At 33.5% G+C, this 23168-nt stretch overlaps 1 protein-coding gene across 9 annotated transcripts in view; it reads left to right on the forward strand.

Annotated features, from left to right (window-relative positions):
- The window catches only part of KCNMA1 (potassium calcium-activated channel subfamily M alpha 1), a 444410-nt gene that overhangs the window by 327331 nt on the left and 93911 nt on the right, over window positions 1-23168 (forward strand). For 6 of the 9 annotated variants that reach the window (XM_085230132.1, XM_085230130.1, XM_085230131.1 and 3 more), the window contains 3 exons: window positions 7285-7371; window positions 9278-9354; window positions 19052-19225. In XM_085230132.1, the coding sequence (XP_085086258.1) occupies window positions 7285-7371; window positions 9278-9354; window positions 19052-19225 (338 nt within the window). The remainder of the gene's footprint in view (window positions 1-7284; window positions 7372-9277; window positions 9355-19051; window positions 19226-23168) is intronic. The other 3 variants (XM_085230134.1, XM_085230137.1, XM_010714358.4) reach the window with 1 other exon arrangement.

Raw genomic sequence — 23168 nt, forward strand, 5'->3', positions numbered from 1 at the left:
AATCTTTTTCTCACTTCTTATGTTTATTTACATTTCCTTGCATTCTTAAATGATGAAGAATTAAGACAAAAAGTAGGATAACATGGTTTACAAGTGCAAATGGTCTTTGAACATGATAAATTTATCATTTACCAATTATTTTTGTTGATATTGTCTTTGGACATACTTTACCCTACTTCACATCTTCATTTCTTCATTGATAATCCATAAATGTGAAGAGAGAATTAATTATGATAACATTCATTCTATCAGGAGGGTGATCAACAGAAGATATGTACTGGTATATTTTATGAGATTCATATTTTTTAAAAATACTGAGAAATTTACAAAGTTCACAACAATAATTACTATAAATAAAAGAAATAGTATCAAGGTGGCACCTTTGTAGTAAAAGCTGTTGTTTTCTGCTACAGCTGAAGTAAGTGTAGGATGAGAGAAGTTTCAAATCATTCCTTCTGCCAACTCAATGAGAAGATCTTACACCACTTTGATTTTTGTGACTGGTTTTAAGGCATAATATATATAAATATAAAATACATATAGTATATTGAAGTAAACTATATATCTGATTAGTTTCGTCTGCTTTCATCACTTTGCAATGACATCTAAAGCAACCACAAAGTGAACTGTGAAAGGTGTGCAGCTCTCACAAGTGGTAGTTTAAGGTCATTACAGACTTCCCAATTCCCTGTTAAAATGTTCACCTCGTTGTTAAGAAAAAATTCCAGTATCATTTTGAGTGGGTGGCAGAATTTTCACTATTTTAGTATCTTCTTTAAATTCTTTAAAAGATTGTTTACTTATGAAGTTATGATGTTTTTGGTTTATTTTTTTTCAGTCAGTCTCCTTGATTCTGGCTTTCTAAAACTTTATGCTAATTCTACCATAGGGAATTTGAGATCAGTAGTCATTTGAAATCATCAGAAATCTACCCAAGTTAATATTAGTATCCCAGCTAGCACTAGCTGAGCTTCCTGCTCAATTTTTTTTTTCATTTTTTCCTACAATTCCTACTAAAGCTACATAAAGATGTATTAGATTGTTCATTGTAAACAAGTTATGATTTTAAAAGATTGCTTAAAAGCAGAGTGTGAAAGTGCTCTGAAGTAAAATGAGCTTTGCAAGTCCTGATACAGGTAATGTATTCTTAGATATGGTAAATATGGAGTCAAATAATAGCCGAAATATGGCCTAATTTTTATTTATACAATTGTTTCTCATCGGGATACTTAAAAGATTAATTATAGCTATACTTAAATTTATTTACATCTACATTTGTGTAATTAATAATGTTTGAATTACTGCTCAGTTATCACAGAAACCTCTCAGCGTACAAAATGTGACGGACTTTAGTGGGTTTCTGACCAGCTACTGAGGTCTGCACTTTAGTTGTTCTGGATCAAAGTATGAGTTAGCCATTCCTCCATCACTAATATTATAACTTCCTTCGTCTCTGCAAGTATTATGATTATAATTGTTATTAAGAAAAAGCATTTTGTTAGTAAATTGTTTATGTACCCCGTGTAAGCCAAATACTTAAAATTCTTAGTTCATTTACTGGAAGGTTTTATTTCACCTGTAGAAAAAATGCTGAAGGAATATAGGGAACATCAACCTGAGTGTGTCCTAGCAGAGTTTACTTAATGGATAGCAAAAAATATCAATTTTAAATGCAGATGTTCAAACTCCTCATCTAAAATCCCTTGTAGTGATATTTTTTGCTTCATTTTTCCTTGTATTTTTTTCCACATAAGCAAGAAGGAAAGCCTAACCTGGATTCTTCCCTTTTGCACCTTCTGTTTACTCCTTTTGTTAAATTTTCTCTCTGTCTGTCCACATATTTGTCCTCATTCTCAGCAGAAAAACCTTTGAGCCTTTGAGACTTTTATATAAAGGTTTTTTTTGCTTTTGCTTTAATGTTAGTTGATTTCCTATCAAAGTGTTTGATTTGCAATTTTTTTCTTGTCGTTTGCAGAAGCCGAAAGCGGTATGCCCTCTTCGTTACCTTTCCTTCCAACCTCAATCCTACCTCCACTCCTTCTAACTTCAGGACTAATTCCTTGCCAAGAACACAGGAAGATAACATCTTTGTCTATCTTTCTCTGTATATGCACACATATATATACATATATATATATTCATTTGTCTATGTGTGTATATATATATATTTATATGTGTGTATATTTATATATGAGCCCCCAATCTCAAAAAGGAGACAGGATAGCATTTTGTCTCTCTGTTGGTTCTTGTGACTCATGCACTAACTTCTTTGCAGGAAATATAAAATACAACAGTATATGTTTTAGGCTTTTATTTTTGTCCCCTTAAGGAATCATTGGTGTATTAGACTGCTACATTTGAAAAATAGACTTTACTGTTAACACCTCCTTTTTTTTTCATTTGTACTGTATCATGACGATGTAGTTTTCGTCTTTACCAGCCCTTGTGCTGACAATCGTATCCATATTCATAAGTTCATTGATGTCCTTCTTCCCCTAGTCTTCCTTCTCGTCTGAGAGTACAGTGGTTCATTTTCTCTTGTAGTCTCACCTTCCATTAACAACAACCTAATGCCTGATTCTTTGCATTGCTGATCCCGTTTTGAGCCCAGTTAATCGTAATACAGTACTCATTAAATTTGTTGTACTGTTCCTATGAAAGTACCATGGATATTTTGTGCTGTACATCACATTCATTTTAATGACATTTATTAAGATTATTTATGAATATACTACTCAATTTTTTTTTAAGATTTTTTTTTGGGGGGGATGGCATGTGTATCATTTTCTTTTGCTACCATGCTGAGAGCCCTTCTCCATTCAACATTCTGTCCTGCTGCTATTGGTTTTAATGGAATCAAGAAGGCATGCTTTTCCATATCTTCTCATCTCTTCTCCTCCTTCTCTTCTCCTCATCTTTTTTCCGTCACTCCCATTTGTTTTTCTAATTGCTTAGAGCAATCTGTTTGTTTTGCTTTTCAGAAACCCATTCTCATTTTTCAGACATTTTAATTTCCTTCTTCATCATATTCCCTAATGTTTACTTTCCATGTCTGTTTTGTTGCGTGTGCTGTGTGTTATGTTTAATTTTTAGTCTTATTCTCCTGTGGTTTCTAAGTAGATGTGTGAAAAGAGAGGTGGCTTCCTGTCAGTTTGGCATTATTGATATGATCCAACTGCAGAGAAGTTACTGCAACACTTAGCATCTTCAAGGATCTGCAGTTGTTGCACCTCTACTTCGCTTCTTGCTTTTAAGTATATATTATCTTGTGGTTAAGGCATGTGAACGCTGGCATGATGAACAATATGAAGAAGTGTTGTACAAAGTAAAGTTGCTTGCTCCCAGAATAAACTGTATTGTGCTGCTTTACTGTATTGATAATCAATCACTTCTGGAACCAGAAGGAATAACTTAACTATTTAAAGTATACTGAACTCACCAGCACCATTGAACTAGTTTGGATTATTCCCCAGTAAAAACACCTTACATCCATGATTTAGTAGATACTATTGTGAAGGACTTAACTCCTGGGAGCAACCTTTTTTTGTATGCTTGTAGTAATTAAGGTTAATATACTGTAGCATGTAATGTGCCGTGTCTTTTGCCTTGTATGCTTTTTAGTGTCTTACTGGATTTCTCTGTGTAGAACGATATGAATCTGAATTAATGTCGATGATAGAGCCCAGAAGAAAGAAGCAATACTCATGAGTTACATGCAGTGTGAAGCTGGTATGCACGCAACTCCCACTATGGGATTTGTGCACCTACCCTCACACTCCACTTAGAATCATTCCCAGAAAATACACATCACTTAAGGCTAATTTTGTAATTTTAAGTCTGTAGTGTGAATAACATGGCACAGTTTAAAAGGCCATTAGGCTAATAATGGTGCATTTCATCTGGGCATGGCATGGAACAAGAAAAATAGCTGTCTTTATTTAACATATTTATTTAATAGCTTTATTCAGTAATATCAAATAGTCTTGTTTTAGTTACTCTATTAACAACGAGTCATTATTTATATTTCTGATTAATATATGATATTGTTACTATTTTAGTCACATGGGGAATGGTACAGTACATCTACCACAAGGTTTAAAAATAAGTTTTTACAAATTTTGTCATTTCTTTAATCAAAATTTTGCCATTTTTGTTTCATTTAATTCAACAATTAATTTTTTATTTTTTCCTTTTTTTTTCTTTTTTCCTTTTTTCTTTTTTTCTTTTTTTTCTTTTTTCCTTTTTTTTTTTTTTTTTTTTTCCAAGATAAAAATAGCATTTAAAAGGGTATCTGCAAATCAGGAAAAAAAAAAAATAAGGAAATGCCACTCAATCAGACAGGTTTCCTTGATGAAGGGATGAGTTGTTCAATTGATCCCTGATGCTGGCATTCATCTCACCTATATTTATCAGTGTAGATCTAATTAATTACTTTTAGTTATTCAGACTTCAGTTCTTGAAAGCAGCTTCTATTCTAAAACAGATGAGGTGAATCCCATTCTCAGTGCTGTCTAAATCGTTATCCTGAAAGTAAGAACAAAAAGAGCAGTAAATAACAGCAAGTTGCTGACAAGGGAAATTCCCAGCCTTAACAATATATAAAAATGAGACATTACTTTGTCATGTACTTATCTCCACAACTAGGGGAATATATATCTGTGCACATTTTCATGAACTGCTTTAACAGATATGAGCATCTCTACATAACTGAAGAATGCATTCTTCTTGGTAGGCTTTAAAACATGTTTTATTTTTATTTGCTCCTTTTCCCCCCTATGATTAAGTCTTTTAATTCAAAACATTTCGCTTACTGTACATATTACTGTGAGTGTTTATCAGAGCATAACTTTAGTTATGCTTCAACTATGATACCCCAGTTCTCCTAGAAATAATTCAATTGCTGCTTTAATAAGCAGCATATTTAATAAATCCATATATACTCAGTAGAAATTGCTCATGACTGTGATCTGGTTAAGTACCAGTGTGTGCCTATAAAACAAAAGTATTTGGAGCCTTTCTTGTAGTTCATTGTCAATTCAGCAATGGAGCAAATAAATTTTTAATTTTGACCAAAGTCTTTGATGCTTGGGTCATACTGCATTAACTGCAATCACGTCTATATTTTGTGGCTATTAATACAATGTATTTGTGAAAAATACTACGAATGACATAAAAGATCTGACAAAAAAAAGTCTATACTGACCCACCTGAATTGATTTCATGTGTCCCAGGAAATCTTGAGATGCAAAAGCGTGCTCACACTACATTTGCAACTTAAATCACTTCTGTTTTAAGATTATGTTCACTGCCTTTTAAAAGACCTGCTTATTATCTTGTCAATCTTGAAGTTCTGGAAGTTCTGACTATGTAAAGAAATGTGTTCATCTGTTTTCACTGAAAAGCTAGTAGTTAGATTGCCTCCTGGATTTACCTGGGCTGATGGCTTTATATGTCGGCAATTCCCTTTTTTTTTTTTTTTTTTTTCCCCCTGGTAGTGTCCAAGTAGACCCATTTAAGCACATCTAATCTGCCTCATTGGCAGCCTGCTAAGCTGTCCCTGGAACAGCCAGAAAGCTTTTACTTAGTATATTGACTCAAGTGACAAAACTTTGTCCAAGAAATCTAATTTTTCCGATGTATTTGTGACTTCAGTGACTTATTTCATTTGAACAAATGATTTTTTGTTTTAGTTTTGTGTTTTGTTTGATCGTTCTGTTTTACTTTGTTTTCTGTCAGCTTTATTTCATTTTAAAACCTGAGAAATTGCATTTAAAAAAACCCCTTTAAATAAATTTTTTGTTTTGCAAGCAAAACCAGTAAGCCCAATAAACTAAGAAATGAAAAAGATGTGAACTTCAGCTGTTCAGTATTAATGCATATCCACTTACCTGTGTGCATTATACTGTAGACATCATTTAAATCATCGTATTTTATTTTTTGCAATACTACTGAAATGTGCTGTGGAGCTGCTTTCTGCGGTGATGCATTCAATTTTTCTTTAGTTCACTCCTTTTAAACAATTGCAAAGTTTGAAAATGTGAATGAAGGAAGAGAAAGGATATCTGGGTAAACACTTTATTTGAGAACTGGTTTCTGTTCCTGCCATAGGAAAACTGTGTGACAATTTAAACAAAACTTTTTACAGGTGATCTCTGATAACTTTGGGAACGAATTGCTGAGGATTTCTACTTGCAGCAGAAGTCCCAAGAAACTGTATAAAGAGATATACAGTGCTAAATATTAATATAAACAAGTTGTAGGCATCCTAAATAAATAAATATTTTACCTCATATTGACTCAATTGAATCATTAGTAATTCATCTGTAGAATGGAGTAACACTTTATCTTACTGTGATTTTCAAAGACCAAGTTTAAAAAAATACAGAAAGAGAGAACTTTTGACAAACTGTTTTAAATTTTATCAAGTCAAAGCTTAGTTACATTACACAATAGCAAAAGGTATTGGAAAATATATCTCTCTCTGTATATGGATATATAGCTTTGTACTTTGCAAATTACCTTAGCTAATATCTAGAGTTAAATCTTCATGAAAATAAAAATATTTCATAAGGAGATACAGAATCTCACTTCTTGATAGCAGTTCATAATTTCCTTCATCATACTTAATTGAGGCTATTTTGTCAGTGAGGTTGTTCTTCTTTTGTTCCATGCCTACATAGCAGCGTCTAAAATTTTTTAAAATTCATTTTATGTTTTTTCAGCTATCGTGACTGGTTGTCTTGTACCATTCCCCTTGAGTGTATGTGTGTATTTATTATTTTAAACAATAACATTTATGTCCAGATAGGGGTCCCATTAACATTCCATATCACTAGAAAATTGGCAAAAAGTTGCATAAAAGGGTTTACCTTCATGAGTGGCTTTCTGTATTGTTATTGAGTGGTGGTTGTTTGTTCTTTTCACTTTATCTTGAATTGACAGAGCAAGAGATCTAAAAACTCAGCTTCACACATCATGTTTCTGAGAGGCTTTGTTGATTTTGTATAATCCATACTTAATGCAAAAACATAAGAATACATATGTAAACAGTTAATGTGATTCTGGGAGAAGGCATGTGAATGTCTCAAAGTTTTTGTAAAAATGATGGCATGTAAAAACTGTAATTTGATTGGAAATTTCAAGGAGAAATGGCTTAAAATTTCCTTGCAGCCTTTCATAACTAGTGGGTCCCCTATAGTAGAATAAAATAAAGCTAGTTTTGAACATTACGTTAAAAGTAATTAAAATTTATTATTTTGTTTTTGCTTTTGTTTCACTGAGCAGTATATTAATCAATCCCGGAAACCATGTGAAGATTCAAGAAGGTACCTTAGGATTCTTCATTGCAAGTGATGCCAAAGAAGTAAAAAGGTAATTCGTGTATTTCTATCTTCAAATTTAAACATACAGTATTTAATTTTTTTATTTGTTTTGTTTTCCTTTACGTGTAAACACGTGAACTGATTTTCACTGTAATATGTTGAAAGGTATTCATGAAAACTGAGTTGACAAACTAATGAAACTACCTTTCCCTGAGATCATGCATGCAAATTTCTTAACTATAATTTCAAATGTCAAGGAAATAAAATAATTTTACAAGTATGTGAAGAAAATAAGAGGTTATTTTTCAGAATTTTACTAGAAAATGTAACATATTGATCTATTTTTTTCTATAAATTAATTAGTGAAATTGCTCTGGGATAAAACTGGTTTGACAGTTTTGTCCAAGTTTCAGGTTTGAAATAGTTCTTATTTGTATGCAATCTCTTAAATACTTGATTTGAGCAAGTTAGTGTATTTATTTGCTAACTGCATTAGCAAATTAATATTTATGACCTTTTAATTTTTCTTTACTGAAACTATATATTCTATGTCCCCATAAAAATAAATACAAATAAAACTGTTTGAAATATACTGCAACCATTAAGGACAGCTTCATTGGTTCACTGTGGTTAGATGTACTACAGTTGCATTAGATTGATGAGAGTTTTATGGTTTTGTATTCAGTGTCAAACATTTTTATTCTGGTTTGTTAGGGTATAAAATGCTTGGAAGGAATAAAACAGCAATGTGAGAAAGTAGTGTTTGAAATAATTCTTTTATGTCCCTTGAATTAAAAATAATAATAATTATTATAATATTTAAATGATGACATTTAATTAGTCCTAAACTTATGTGAAAAGTAATATTTAAGTAATGCATGTTTGTTATAAGTATATAAAGAATGCCAAAACATCACAATCATGAAATTGCTGAGAATTTGAAAGATATTTTTATTGAAACAGTTAATATAGTTTTTGTTTAGCCAAAGCACAAATAAGAGCACAGTAATACTTCTATCCTCTGTAGCTGTTCTATGCAAAGCAAGTCATTATCAGATATGCTTCAACTAACAAACCCAATTATGAAAAGTGTTGATTACACTCTTTTGAGCTGTGAATCAGTCAGAAAGAATGTTCTGAAGTTGAGGTCTTTGAGAAGGAAAGAAAGTGAAAAGGATAATAAGTGTAACATGATGAAAACAAGTAAGTCAAACGCCTGAAATTCAAATTATCATGGATTTTTAAAATATGCTAATGGCTAAATTTCAGGTATAACATGATAGCTTACAGTGAATTTGTATTGAGATGCATGCAAAGGGAGAAGGTTGGGAAAGATACATATGGGTGGGGAGGGATGGGTTGGTTGGGGATAAATCATACATTTGACATATTGTCACATCGATCACTTCACAATCTTTCATTTTATCTAAGATGCTTTTCAACTTGTGACTGGGCTGAAAAACTGGCCCAGGGTGCTAGATGGTGTTTCCAAAAGAAAATATCTGGTATATCTGATAAGAACAGAAAATTAATTAAATATGTATATACAATTATATATATATTTGTATGTATCTGTATATATATATATATGTATGTATGTATATGTGTGTGTATATATATATATACACACAAACATTCTTGGCAAAATTCATTGGATGTTCCATTTTTCTAAGATGAAAGACAACTGCAAAGATATACTCTGTCATAATTATCATCTGTTCTCCCAATTACGTTTCAAGTATATTAAAAGAAATACTAATTTGGAGTCTTATGTTTGAATTTCATGGTCTTGAAGCAAATATTTCCTACTTTAAATATCTAAATAGTTTCAAAGATTAAAGGAAATTAGTACTGGCATGTTTCATTAATGTGATACTGCAACAAGAAGAAATGTGGGACTAATTTCATTTGTATGTATTAAGAAATGTGTCAGTTTTTCCATTCTGTCTCTTCAGGGCATTTTTTTACTGCAAGGCCTGCCATGATGACATCACAGATCCCAAAAGGATAAAAAAGTGTGGCTGCAAACGGCGTAAGTAATATTTCTATCACTCCCTTCTCCTTCTCATTAACTATTTAGTATTGAAGAACAAATTACACTCAGTTAAATGTTTCACACAATGGTGCAGAAAAGTTTAAAAGTAAATTCACAGCAATATAAGTGCAATTTACATTTTGTAATTATTCTTATTAAATTTCATACCATTTACACATGTTTCTTCATTAAAAAATCTGTTAGGTCCAAAGCTAACAAAACTTAAACAGTTCATCTAGCTAGATATAATTGTGGAAGTTTCTGAGTTAAAAATGAGCTAACTGAAATTCTGCTCTCGTTCATATCATGAAATACAGTAATTCCAATAGTTTTCTGTAAAGAGCTTTTGTTTTTTCTTGCTGAATATTATTCTGTACAAGAATAGCATAGAATCATAGAACGGGCTGGGTTGAAAAGGACCACAATGATCATTGAGTTTCAACCCCCCTGCTATTTGCGGAGTCACCAACCACTAGACCAGGCTGCCCGGAGCCACATCCAGCCTGGCCTTGAATCCCTCCAGGGATGGGGCATCCACAACCTCCTTGGGCAGCCTGTTCCAGTGTGTCACCACCCTCTGTGAGAAGAACTTCCTCCTAATATCTAACCTAAACCGTAGCTATTGAACTAGGCTATTACTGAAATAAATCATCAGTTCCTCCGGAGAAAGGGATTGTCTGGAAAAAATTAAAGATTGGTGCCTTTAACATATTCTTTCAATAGATTCCATAGCTGAAATGCTAGCATTTGGTTTAGTTGCATTCTTAGGTCTGCTGTTTAAATTCTTTGGAAAATTGTGTGTAAAGAACTAATTGAGTTTGTAAATTGAGATCAGATTTTGGATCTCTACTTTTATAAATATATATAAACTATTATTTCATTTAGATATACTTTTTGAAGATATTTTGCAGGAACTGTCATAACCACATTTTAGACATAGTTATGCGTGATCCATGAATATTTGTAATATTGAAATCAAAAGGATTTAGAAATCCTTCTCCCAATGGGTGCACAAATATTTATGTGCATTCCATTCCATCTTGCTGTGGAGAAGCTGTCACTACAAACTGACTAGGTAAATTGAAACATCTCAGAAGAGTTTGATTGAACCTATCCTTCCAGTACTTTTAAGAGGAAAGAAACCTGCCATATTTGTTCATTCAGTGAGCTTATTCAGTGAGCATCATCATTGTACTGTTTTGGAAGAAGCCAATAAGGCTTCTAAGCTGGACCTTATCTAAATTTAAGGAACAGCTGAAATAGATGAATTCTATGGATTTTAAAAAGAAAATCATATGTCATGAGTTTTTAAGAAGCTCCTCTAAAAAAAAAATCAAAGCAAACAAAACAAAAAAAAAAAAAACAACCCCCCAAAAAAACAAACCAAACCAGAGAACTGTGAAAGAAAGTAGTGTAATTGAGAGAAAACAGCTGAGGACTTTATGGAAAATGGAAATTTCCTCCCGGTAGCTTCAAGAAGAATAAAGCACATGGAAAGCATGCCTGGTGTGGAAGGAATGTATGTATTGCCTAACATACTGGAAAAAAAAATTTGCCTAACATATTGTTCAAGAACAGTTTATCCATGTGAAAATGTGATCTTTGAACTGCTGCCAAAGCAAATGAGAATGCTGAGCAAGTTCTGGTAAAGCAAGTTTCAGATTCCTCAGGGTGACAGTAACTTCAAAAGCCAATCTCTCTTCCCCCCCTCCCTCCCCCCCATTCACACAACACTTAAGAAGGAATATGTTACCTGTTTGCCCAATTCTTAACAAACAAACAAAAAACAACTTCTTTAATTCTATGCTCTTCTCTACTCCTTCACATTGTGTATGCTTTTCAAACATGCTGTTTCAAAGAGAAAAATCTGAAAATTTGGTGTTTAATGGGAGATCTACATGTTGCAAGAAGGTAGGAATCAGGAATTCATGGTATACGTGGCAAAAGCATGAACAGAAACATAACCTTAGTACTAGGAAACCAGGGAGAAAATGGGGCATCCTGTGACCCTGCCAGGGCATAGATGCATTACCAACAGCAGGCCCATGGAGAGGTGATAGTGACAACTTCTATGTAAGGCAGTGTGGAATGTCCCAAAAGGGACAGTTGGTCCAACAGATGGAGATACTGCTCAGATGTAGAAACAAAATGACGGATTTACTGAGGCTGAGGAAGGAGACTGTCAGAGCTGCTGCAGTGAGGCCTAAGCATTAAGGAGGGAATCCTCTCAGAAAGGTGAAAAAGAAACAAAAGACAGCAAAATATTGGTTTTCCCTTTAATCGCTCTCCTTTTTTCCCATCTGACCACCCCATCTCTACCCCCACACACGCATATGGTTAGAGGCACTATAATTGCGAACAGCTTCCTCTTAACACAGGGTTCACAACTACTAGGAATAATGCAGTTTCTTTGCTTTTAAAGTTCTGTCAGTCAGCAAATAAATAAATAAATAAATAAATAAATGAAAAAATTTCAACAGAATTTTGTAATTTTGGATCACTAATTCCAGTGACAGTCTCAAGATCCCTTTTATGGGACTGGGTATATATTTTTAAAAGGTAAGTCTTAAGGTAAAGACTATTATTCACATTAAATGCCTTAGTTTTAGCTTTTAAATCACTTACCACTTTTGAAAATCTTAATTGTGTTATCCATCTGCAAATTACACAAACGTTTTGGTCTTAAACTGCAAGCTAACCATAACAAAACATACACTAATAAATACTTTCTCCATTGAATTAGGAAATTGTCAACTGATCCATCAACAGTTAAGCTAACAACTTGATTTTTAAAGACAGCAAAAATAATGATATGCAAATATGTGGTCCTATATAGGTATATGTATTTTAATTAATGAGCACTTCGTGACAGATGAATGTGGAAAACATGTAAGATGAAATGAAGGGGGCTGCTTGTAAATATTGGCACTTCCAGGTGAATTGAATGTGGAAGATTATCTTCTTTAAATTGAAATCTTACTTTTTGTAGCTTTAATTAATGTAGCTTCCTGTGACACTGGAAGACCACATTTTTAGTAATGCATCTCAGGTTGCACATCTTTTTAGAACTATCTGAACATTAACTTTTGATATTGTTGGGGTCTAAACGTGAGTTTGACCTACATAGCTATTTGTCCAAACCCGTTAGGCCTAATATTAATAATTCAGAGAAGTTCAATACGTTTCCATAAGGCCACAGATAATTAATGTAACCTTGCTTTCCTTTTGCAGTTTCTGCCACCCTTCTTTCTCCTTACGTATCCCACTCCCTGAATAATATATGAATGCTGATGTCATGTCCAGATAAATGTTTGCGTGGAAATTTTATTCACAGATTGTTAACATATTTTTTTAATGCTTTTCTCATTCCTATGGCATTTAACTGTAGATTTTTCAGCAAGGGGCCAAATACATGTATAAATTTATATCAAATGCAGCTACGTTGGGATGAAATCTCTGAACTGGATGACCTACTCCTCCTGTTTCTTTCATTCTGTGCAACTGTGGTCTAATTCTGTATATATTTTTTCCAGTGACAGCGCTTGCTGTGAACAATGAGGGTTGAACCCCAGAAGGGACATATCATGTGTAGATTGATGTGTTTGAAGGAATTTCTTATAATCTATGATAATTGACAAACTTTTGATTTATTTTTCCTCTTGCTGCCTTGGAACACGGCCCCTACTATATTTTAACTGCACACTGATAGTGATCTATTGTGAGTAAAAATGGGTTCCCTGTAGCCCAGAGTACAGTCCAACCTGTCTTTCTCTAGCAGAAAGTATTTTTGTTCAGTATTTTGGTTATTTTCTTTATTTATGTTGCATGTAGCAGTGACGTCATACCCACAAGTTTCTCATCGTTTCCACCCACGGAGATTAGGGTGACGTTGAAGAAAATACAGCAGTTTTCCCCTCTTCCACTTTTTGCTCCTTTTTTCCACAACTTTGTCTTTTATCCCTATTTGAAGGGGAGATCTTGGCAGTGACATTTCTGAGAAATGATCCTAGAGATATTTCATGAATTTTCAGAGCTATTGGTTAGGCTGGGGTAATTAGCACTATAGCATTGTTTGCCTGATTAAGCCAAATTCATTGTCAGATCTGTGTTCAGTTTTTTTGTACTTGGTTTCCATTGCATACCTCACAAGGGACAGAACAGCAGTCTTCTACTGTCCTTATTTAACTCCTTTTTCCCCACTGTCAAAAACAAAGGTGTGGGGGGGAAGAAGCCAGACAATGAATTAAATGTGTGTTTTACTTCGAATATGTAAGGATACAGCTTTCATCAATAGCAAACAAGCTACAGTGATCATTCTCCCCAGCTATAACAGTTTTGCTTGTTATGAAAATAATTACATTGGTAGAGGCACACTGTCTTTTCAGGACCTAAGCTGTAAAATTTTACATTATTACTATTATATATAGAATATGAAGTTTATAGATTATTTCACATCAATCTAAATCTGACCACTTCAAAGTGCTCAGAACCTGTGGAGGCTATCACCAGCCACTTTTAGTGTGTACAGTCAAGATAATTTAAATAAACACAGCATTTTGGACATGGAAAGAGTTAAACTTTCTAGAAAGACAACTATGAAAAATATACTGGTTGTATTGCAGTTTTAGAATTATAGGGTTTGTTCTTTCAAACAGCAGGAGGGATCAAGTATTTCATAGGTGCAATAAAGCATTCACTATCAGATAGAAGCTGGTATTTATACCATACAAATGCAGCTATTCTAAATAAGTGAAGCTATGAGACTTTTCACCATTTTACCAGACATTATGAATTTATTTTCTGATAACACTTCAGATCTGAATCCAGACTGTGGTATTTTTTCACCTCTCAGCTGTACACACCATAGGATCTTGCAAAGAATCCAGAAGAATTTGATACTCCTGGAGTTGCATGATATATTGTCAGCCATCTTGTAATTATGGTGGCCTGTGTGATAGTTAGCATTACTTTGTTCTTTTTTGTTTGTTTTGATGTCATTGCTACAGTAAAGAAATGAGATCTCCCCCCTCCCCACACTGTAGTAGAAATTATTTATACACAGAACAGAAGTTTCTCAAAAAAGTTACTGTCTGCCAGTAGAATGACACAGCAGAAAGCTGGGAAACACACACACACACACACACTCTATCAAGGCAGGACAGGAGAATAAGAGTTTACAAACTAGAAAGAAACTAATTTATTTGAATGAATGAATCTGTAGATGTAAAGGCAAAACACTCGAAGTAATTTCGATCTATTTATTTCAATGTATTAATTTTAAATACATTTTTGTATTGAGCCCTTTTTGGACCCACATAAACTAGTAGAAATAGCAATAAACAAATAAAAGAGCTCTTTTTGCTAAAAAATAAAAATTAAAAAAAAGTATTGTAAAAAAAGCAATTGCAGAAATCGATAAAAATGAAAAAGAAGTCAGAGCTTCTGTCTGCTCAGAAATGCAGCTCACTCTGAGAGTATGCTGGCTTAGAGACTTGAACGTAATAAAGATAAGTTCACAGTGATATTAAAATGAGTTGGTCTATAAATACAACATTACTTCTCCTAGCTACTAAAGAGGGCAGAATGTCCTCTGTACAGTTTTGAGGAAGAACAGTGACATCACAAGCAACTGACAAATTGCCTTTGATTGCAAAAAAAAAAATTGCAAGATAATGAAAAAGCTGAGTTGGTGGTATTGAAGTTGTTCTTTAAAAATTAAATAATGAAGAGATAGCTTTGCCTGATGTGTTAAGAGAAAATAAATTGTGAAAAATAATTTAAGAAATGCTGCTGTATTTTTCAGTAAAGAGATTGTGCTAAGGGAAATTTTTTAAAGATTTATCTCTTGATGCTAACCAGCATCCTTAAAAGTCATCAAATCAGTCCAGTCTTCCTTTAATACTGCTGATATTTTACTCTTAGTGTGGATAATGAGAACTTGCAGAATTGAAATGACATTGTATACATTTCAATTCTTAAGTGTAATGGAACCGTTTTTGAACCATTTGCTGGTCAAGAAAGCTCCAGTTTTCTTCTTAACCAGCTGTTGTTTCAAAGAGAACCACTAGATGTCCTCCTAGATTTACTTTTTGTTACCGTTGAGCTCACAAGGAAAATTGCTATACTGATGGGTGGAATATTAGAATTGAATAGACTGTACAATTCAAACAATTAATAATAATAATAATAATAATCAGCAAAGATGAAGGGATACTTCGTTCTGCTTTATTTTTATTTATTTTTTATTTTTTATTTTTTTTTAACAAAGGAGCTGTTTCTTGATATACTAGGAAGATATTAACCTGCAGCTTCCTTTGCTTATTTTTGCAACTAGACATGTTTCCCACTACTGTTTGTGAACTCTAAGTTGCACATCAGACCCAGACAATCTAGAAAAGTTGACTAGGTTCCTCTGAGTTTTTGAGATTGGAAAACAAGATATTTCTAGAAGTGTATCTAAGCCATGTTTCTTCCTTATTGGAATGATAGGACATTATCTTTTGAGAAAAAAAATGCAACAAAAAGTTTTTCATGTATTTCTTTGTTTTTATAAATAACTAACAGTTATTGCTATTGTTTTGATCTTAACAACTCAGAAAATTACTCTGATCCATATAGGCCTTGTTTTATCAGTAAATCATTTAAGTAGTCTAATTTCTGTGTCCATGATTACTTCCCCTGATATTTTCACAAATGATAGGGAATTGTGATCAGTACTAAGTAGAAGGATCTGTTCTTCCTTTTTATCCATTTATTGCTCAATTGGAAATAGGGAAGTAATTTACTTTATGTCCCAACTTACATTTTTACTAGTTGCACATAACAGTTCTATTCAATCTCCGTAACATTTCTATGAATAGAAATGAGATGATTCTTACGCAGGTGCTACAAGTGTCAAATGAATTTAACACCCGGAGGCTGTTCTTAAGGTCCCCCTGTCTCTTTGATGGTACCCATTTTTTGTTAATTTTTATGGAAGTTTAATAGGAATGGTATGTGTGTGGCTTGAACCATTTGAAATCATTTCTGTCTTGTCTTTGATCTTGTCACTACTCATCTCTAACAATAATAGCCCATGTTTTGTTTTATTTAAAAGAAAATAAATATTGTATTTGGTGTGAATGTAACAATGACTGTTTAAAATGAATGAAGAGTAACAGCATGTTTTTTTTTTACAAAATGTATTGCTCTGATATGCAATTGCTTATATACTGGTTGAAAGCCTTATGGCAAGTCATATCTGCTACTTATATTTCCAGGTCCAAGCCTGTTTCCTGCATGTTAATGATGTGAAATATTAAAATGATGCATGATCTCCAGAACAACTGACAATAATAGTTAAAAACAGTCCCTGAAAGGGCATTACTTTTGAGAAGTGCCATGGATTCCCTCCCCAATTGAACAGATGGGCTTAAATTTCCAACTTCATTGGTTTAAGTCTGATGAAAATGGTACAAAAAGTTTTCTTTCCCAATCTCATTTGCCATCAAGGATGATTGTTTTTTTTTTTAATTTTAATAAATATGACCTTTTCTATTATTGACTGTTGATAAGTTATGGATTCAAGTAAACGAAAACCAGGGACTGTTACTAACCAATAGCATAGCAGCTGAGAATATCTGGTCAGTGTGTTTTGCTTACAGCATTTGATTAAAAATGTCTTTCAAAACAGCTGTAATTAAAACAAAATGGGCCTTCCTTTTCCCTCACCTACTGTTAGTATATCTCGTAAATGCTCTTTATTTTTCTTTTGTTTCCTTAAAATGAAAATAATAAAAACACTCCCATATTTCTGGTAACATTTTTTCTCTGCCCAACTTTTCAGTTTTAAAGAATATGTTGGGAAAAGTTAGAGAGAGGGAAACTATGGGAAAACAAATGCTGTTTTGAATTTTCTGTGTAGTTTGATTGTGAATGCATCAAAAGCTGCGGTGGAAATCTTACTAAAAGCCAAGCTCTGAGAAATGATGTACCATGCAATGAACAAGCCTGATAATGCATGATGACTTTTTGAACAGCTCTAAGATAACTCTACTAGGATGCTGAAAAAACATGACAGTAGTCATGTGAGCAAAGTTTTAGGGGAATGGAGTCGCTGCTGAAGAGATCACTCATTCATCTCCCTCAATGCCTGTTTTCCACAATCATAATGTTACCCTTGCTTGACAAATATACTGTATGGCAAGTCATCAAGGCCTTAGAACAGGACTTGACCCATTTGAACAATTACAATCTCTCTTCCCTGGTGATTGTAGCATTAAAAAACTGGGAAAAAGGAAAGGAAAAAAAAAAAAAGAAGAAACGAATAAAAATCCGATATTGCTACCATTATGCAATCTTAAACTGAAGGCACAGGCCAGAGAAACATTACCTTTTACTTTTAAGGTTTTCTTTTTGCCTGTTGGTGCTCTTTTTTTTATTGTTTTTATTTTGTTTTGTTTTTTGTTTTTGTTTTTAAGCATAATTTGAGTCAGTTCAATCTAAACCATTACCAAAAGTGTTGGTTCAATGCAACATGTGAAGCAATTTAAGTGGCCTTTGCAGTTCTTCAGACTTAAATTTACTTGAGACTGAGGTAACATATGCATTTGTATGAAGATAATTACATGACAGCATTTTTATAAAACAGAATGCTGTATACTTCTAGAAATACATAACAAGGAGAATATCCTTTCTGTGACTAAAGGACATAAACTGTCTATTCCAACCTGGAAATCCATTTGGAATCAGTGCCTAAATATATGTCCAGTTATTTGATTCTCAATCTACTCTTCTTGGGTTATACAAACTCAGTAACTGCTGGAGCAGAAAGCATGCCGGTGATTGGATTGGTTCAGCATGTTTCAGTGTACCAATGCTCTGTGTGCTTTTGGTGATGCCTTATTTGTGAACTGATTTTAATGTCAAACATATTTGCCATTATTAGTTGTGTCACTTATATCAGCAAATTTTGGTATTCTGTCTAAAGTTAATTTGGATTCCTGAAGATCCAATGCAAATGAAATCAAATTTTCAGAAAATTGTATGCACATCTTGTAACTCTCCAGTAATGTGTAATTTATTGCAATAAAGGAGTTCCTTGGCACAGTTTAATGCAAAGCAATTATTAGCATGTTTGAGGATAAATATATATGTGTGTATATGTATGTATGTATGTATGTGTATACATGTATATGTGTGTGTGTAAGAATGTGTATGTGTGTTTTTGTGTGTGTATACATGCATATTCATATATATATATATATACACATATATATGAAAGTTTTCAACTTCTATATGAAGCAGAGTTGGCCAAAAACAGCTAATGAATTATCAACTTTGTGTTTGTTTCATTTTATCCCAGCAGTATTAATTGTGCCAAGAGAAGAATATATTCTTAGGATTTTCTGCTTATACTATGCTCTATTTTGATCCAAACACTTGACTGTAATCAGTAATTCTTCCCTATGTCTGTGGTCACCCTATGAGACTGAAGAGAAATAAAGAACAATTTATCTTTAGCCCTACTTTTAATGTATAGCCAAAGTGTTATCAATAATCTCATTGCATTTTTTTTTTCCTGGGTCAAGACTGTTAACATAAACTAAGGCCTGTATTAAATCCCTTAAATTACCTTCCAGTTGCCTTGTTATATATATAACCTTGCCATTAACCTGCTGCTCTTCCTCTCCTCCCATCCAACACATGATTATAGCCAAGATGTCCATCTACAAGAGAATGAAACTGGCATGTTGTTTTGATTGCGGACGCTCTGAGCGTGACTGCTCTTGCATGTCAGGCAGTGTACATAGTAACATGGACACCCTTGAGAGAGCCTTCCCACTTTCTTCTGTCTCTGTTAATGATTGCTCCACCAGTTTACGTGCCTGTAAGTTTTAACACCAACACATGCTGTTCCATGTCTGTGGTGTCTGTGGTATCATCCCCGTCTTGTGTCGTACATTGTAGTTCTGTGAGTTTTATTGGGCTGATGCTTTTTAAAAAATTCAAAACCAAATTTTAATACAGCTCTATATTTATATTTCTGTTTCTATTTATTTTTAATATGAAATATGTAATTTGTTATTTTGCTTTTTGTGCTCTTTATGAAGCATGCTCTTGCAATAGCTTGCAGGACCTTAGTAGTGCAGTTTGGTGATATCTTTTTAATTTAATTCACACAATATAAATTTTAATTATTAACCATTATGTGTGTTACTGGAGGAACAGGTCTGTGTCTAAATCTGTGATGTGCTAAGTGGGCAAATGCAATAGTATAGTCAGTATAGGAGTATACAATAGTCAGTGAATAAATGTACAGGATACAACTTAACAGCTTAGCTGTAGTAGCTGACATTCTAGTTTAGACTGCTCACCATTATCTTTAATTAGGTTTGTATCTCTTTATGATTAATAAAGCAGGATCTTCCATCTAATATTGACGCTACAGATACCTTAGTAAAATTTATTTACATTTTGTAGGACTCACCTGATGGAAACTTTGTAATGCAAATGTCTGAAATTAGCAGCAAAATCTGTCTTGCAGGACAGTATCATTCTGGAATATGCTCCAAAAGCTCTTTTGAAAAACTAGAGTTAGAGGGGGGAAAGAGAGAAATTAGAACTCTGCGTAGCCATTAATTCTTCAGGTAAGCCATAGGGATTCTAGAGCTTCCTTTATCTGTGTGATGTCAACTATTGAGAAAGATAATTAAACAGTGATTTTTCTCACTCTCCTATCCTTTTCAGACACCCATTACAGGCAGAACTATATCTTGGGATTTGTTTGTTTTGCTTTCTCTAACCAAATGCAAAGTAAAACTGACAAGTTATTCAGAAAGAATTTTAGGAGTTTGGATGAGAAATCATGTCCACTTTACATTACAAGTCATTACAAATTCCACTATTAAGAACATTGCGTAGTTAGTTAGATTATGCATCTAGTTGCCTTTTGATGCCTTAAGTTTATTGCAATGTGTAGTCCATGTGGTGAATGATTTTGCTGTAGCTATTTTGACATTTAAATATTTTTTCAGAGAGAGATGTGGTGTATATACCAATACTATGATCTTTGTTATCATTTTTATGTCTGAAGACTGCATCAATTACATTGATTATAATAGAATTTCATAGGAATTTTGGCAGAAATCTTCTCTGTTTATGTGTACAAGCACTGTGAATGTCATTTTTATCTACTTGGTGGCAGTTCTCTAAGGGAGATTGACCACTTGAAATTATTATTCCAAGTTATAGGAGTTTTTTTATCCTTTAGAGAGCCCTGTATTAAGAGTAAAACACAGAAAATCATACTTGTTTGTTAAGAACAGTGACTGTGAAACTTTCCTGGATTGAGACTTTGTGCAGGCAGTGTTACTTCTATGATCTAACAGCCTCTGTAACAGTGTCTGGTATTGTTTGCATTAATATGGACTAGTACGGAGATTAAGTGGTTGGGTCCCAGTGTGAGTGTTAACAGCTACCAGATGGGGATAAATGAGTAAGTGCCCTACAGATAAGTGAAATTTCTGCCATTAACACTGTTCGGCAGGAAAAAAAAAAGCAACAAAAAGCACAACATAATTTGTTGTGAATTCAAAATGACTTTTGAATTCACTTAAGACTTTTGAATTCACTTAAGGCAGTAAAAGTAAACATTTTTTATTTTGTTGCTAGCTGGGCCAAAAACCTCCACTGCATGGTATTATTGCCATCAAAAACAGTGCTGTCAGGAAGCATGCTAAATCTATGTAATATTTTGACAACTTTGAGGATTTTTACCATCCTATCTTTCAAGGGCCTTTTCCCCCCTTCATCACTCCATCAAATCAGAAGAGAATTCACTCTTCCCCTTTTGAGACTAGTCACCCTTGACTGTTAATAATAAGTTCAAAAATCAATACCAATTCATGCTCTTTATAAGCCAGCAGAAGCCTTTCTTTTCCAATTAAAAAGTATATATACACATACAAAATTTCACTGGCATGGCTTCAACAGAAATCACTGTGTTTTCTTTGCAGTGCACAGGGGTTGTATGATGCCCATCTTGACAGAGCTAGTTAACTCAAAGAGTGGTGGTGAGAGTCAGCTTTTCATTAAATATGAGCAGATGTGAAATGTAGAGTGTTTGACAATTAGAAATGGCAGCAGCATGGCCCCAGAATCAAAGTGAGGTCAGATTGGTGGATCAGATTACCTCTCTTACATTCTTTAGTTGTTCTGAAAATCATTTTAAATTAGTGTCAGTGGAGCCATGATGGGTTTTGCCCTTTGTCTTTTATGCTAGGACTGTATTGTTTCCCCAGACACTCATTAAAGGTCATTATACTATTACAGGGCTTGCTTTGGTCGTGGTGCCCCAGTTGAGTTGATTTGCTTCTACAATCACTTAATGCATTTCTCCCTCTCCTTTTTTTTTTTTTTTTTTTCCCTTTTTCTTTTCCTTTTGGTTATAAAAGCAGTCATTTCTTTTTAAGCTAAATGAGATCAGAACATTGTATGAAACTACTTGAAAAAAAACAGTTTTTGCAAGAATTAATATTGTAGGAATCTGATTTCAAGTAGAAAATATCAATTTAAATATTTTATGATGTACATGAGATCTAGTGTTAATTGTTGATAATGTAGAGAAAGTAGCACTTGCAGAATATTTTCCACTGTGAATGAATTTCTCTTTTATAATATTAAATTGTTTGTATTTGCCATGAATGAAAATCCTATTTTCACTAAATATAATTGCATTAAAATAGCTTTTGAGTTTATAGACAGCTGTTTGGAAAAGCAAACAAATAAAAGCAAAATCAACAAAACAGGAAAATCTAAGTAAAATAGATTAAAATTTTTTTTTTGGTGTGCACATTTTTTTTTTATCACATTTTAGTAGATTGCTGCATAAACAGCAGGGAAATGGTCCAAGCATATTTTCTATTGCAGACTCACATGAATTTGAGTGTAGAGGGACACTCAGCCACTGGAAAACCTGGGGTGGCCTGTGAAATGAAATTATATTACTAATAATATGATATTTCTGTTTAGGTCTGTGCCAAATCTTAGATGCCATTCAAATGATTAATTGATACAGACAGAATCTTAACCTGAAACATTTAACTTCTGTGTTTCTGCATCACCATATGGCTGCCTTGCTGGAATGGCAAAACTTCAAGCTCTGAAAGTCTTTATGTTGTGTCCACTGCCACGGGAATTTTGATTACTAAGCAGAGACATTCTTGAAATTAGGTCTAGGCCTATCTAATTCACTTTGTACGAAAACATGTTTTGGCATGTTCTGATATCTCTGAAAAGTATTATGTGTGACCTTAGTGAATACTAGAGATCTCTAGAGCAAAAAGTGAAATAAAAGCTAATGATCACTATATTTTTAATTCAGGGATCAGCCCAAATCCCTATCCATCTTATCTGGGAAGAAAGACTGTAGTAAGATAAACTCTGGATATCAAGGAGAAAACTCAACTTTTGAGAGTATATATATATATATACCTGTAAACCAAACTCAGTTTAGAAATGTCTATTCCATCTGCAATTCTAGTCCTATCAAGTAGTTTATACAGGACAGACAAGTTAGCTGCTGAGTCTTTCTCAAAAGTCTTAAAATTATTTTCAGTAAGACTGGGGGAATATTTTTGGGTATATTGACTGTCAAGCCAAGGCTGATATGTCTTGATGAAGCTATGCCTGTCGAAGTAGCTAGCAATCCAAGTCAAAGAATACTCTACCTGCCTCGCTGTCTTGTGCTACGTAGGACAATGCAGACCCTGTATATGTGCCCTTACAACTTGAAGAAGCAAATTCCATAACTGGAGTTGAAGTGCTATGTC

This window comes from Meleagris gallopavo, chromosome 8 (genome assembly GCF_905368555.1).
Source record: "Meleagris gallopavo chromosome 8, MGAL_WU_HG_1.1, whole genome shotgun sequence".
Lineage (NCBI taxonomy): Eukaryota > Metazoa > Chordata > Aves > Galliformes > Phasianidae > Meleagris > Meleagris gallopavo.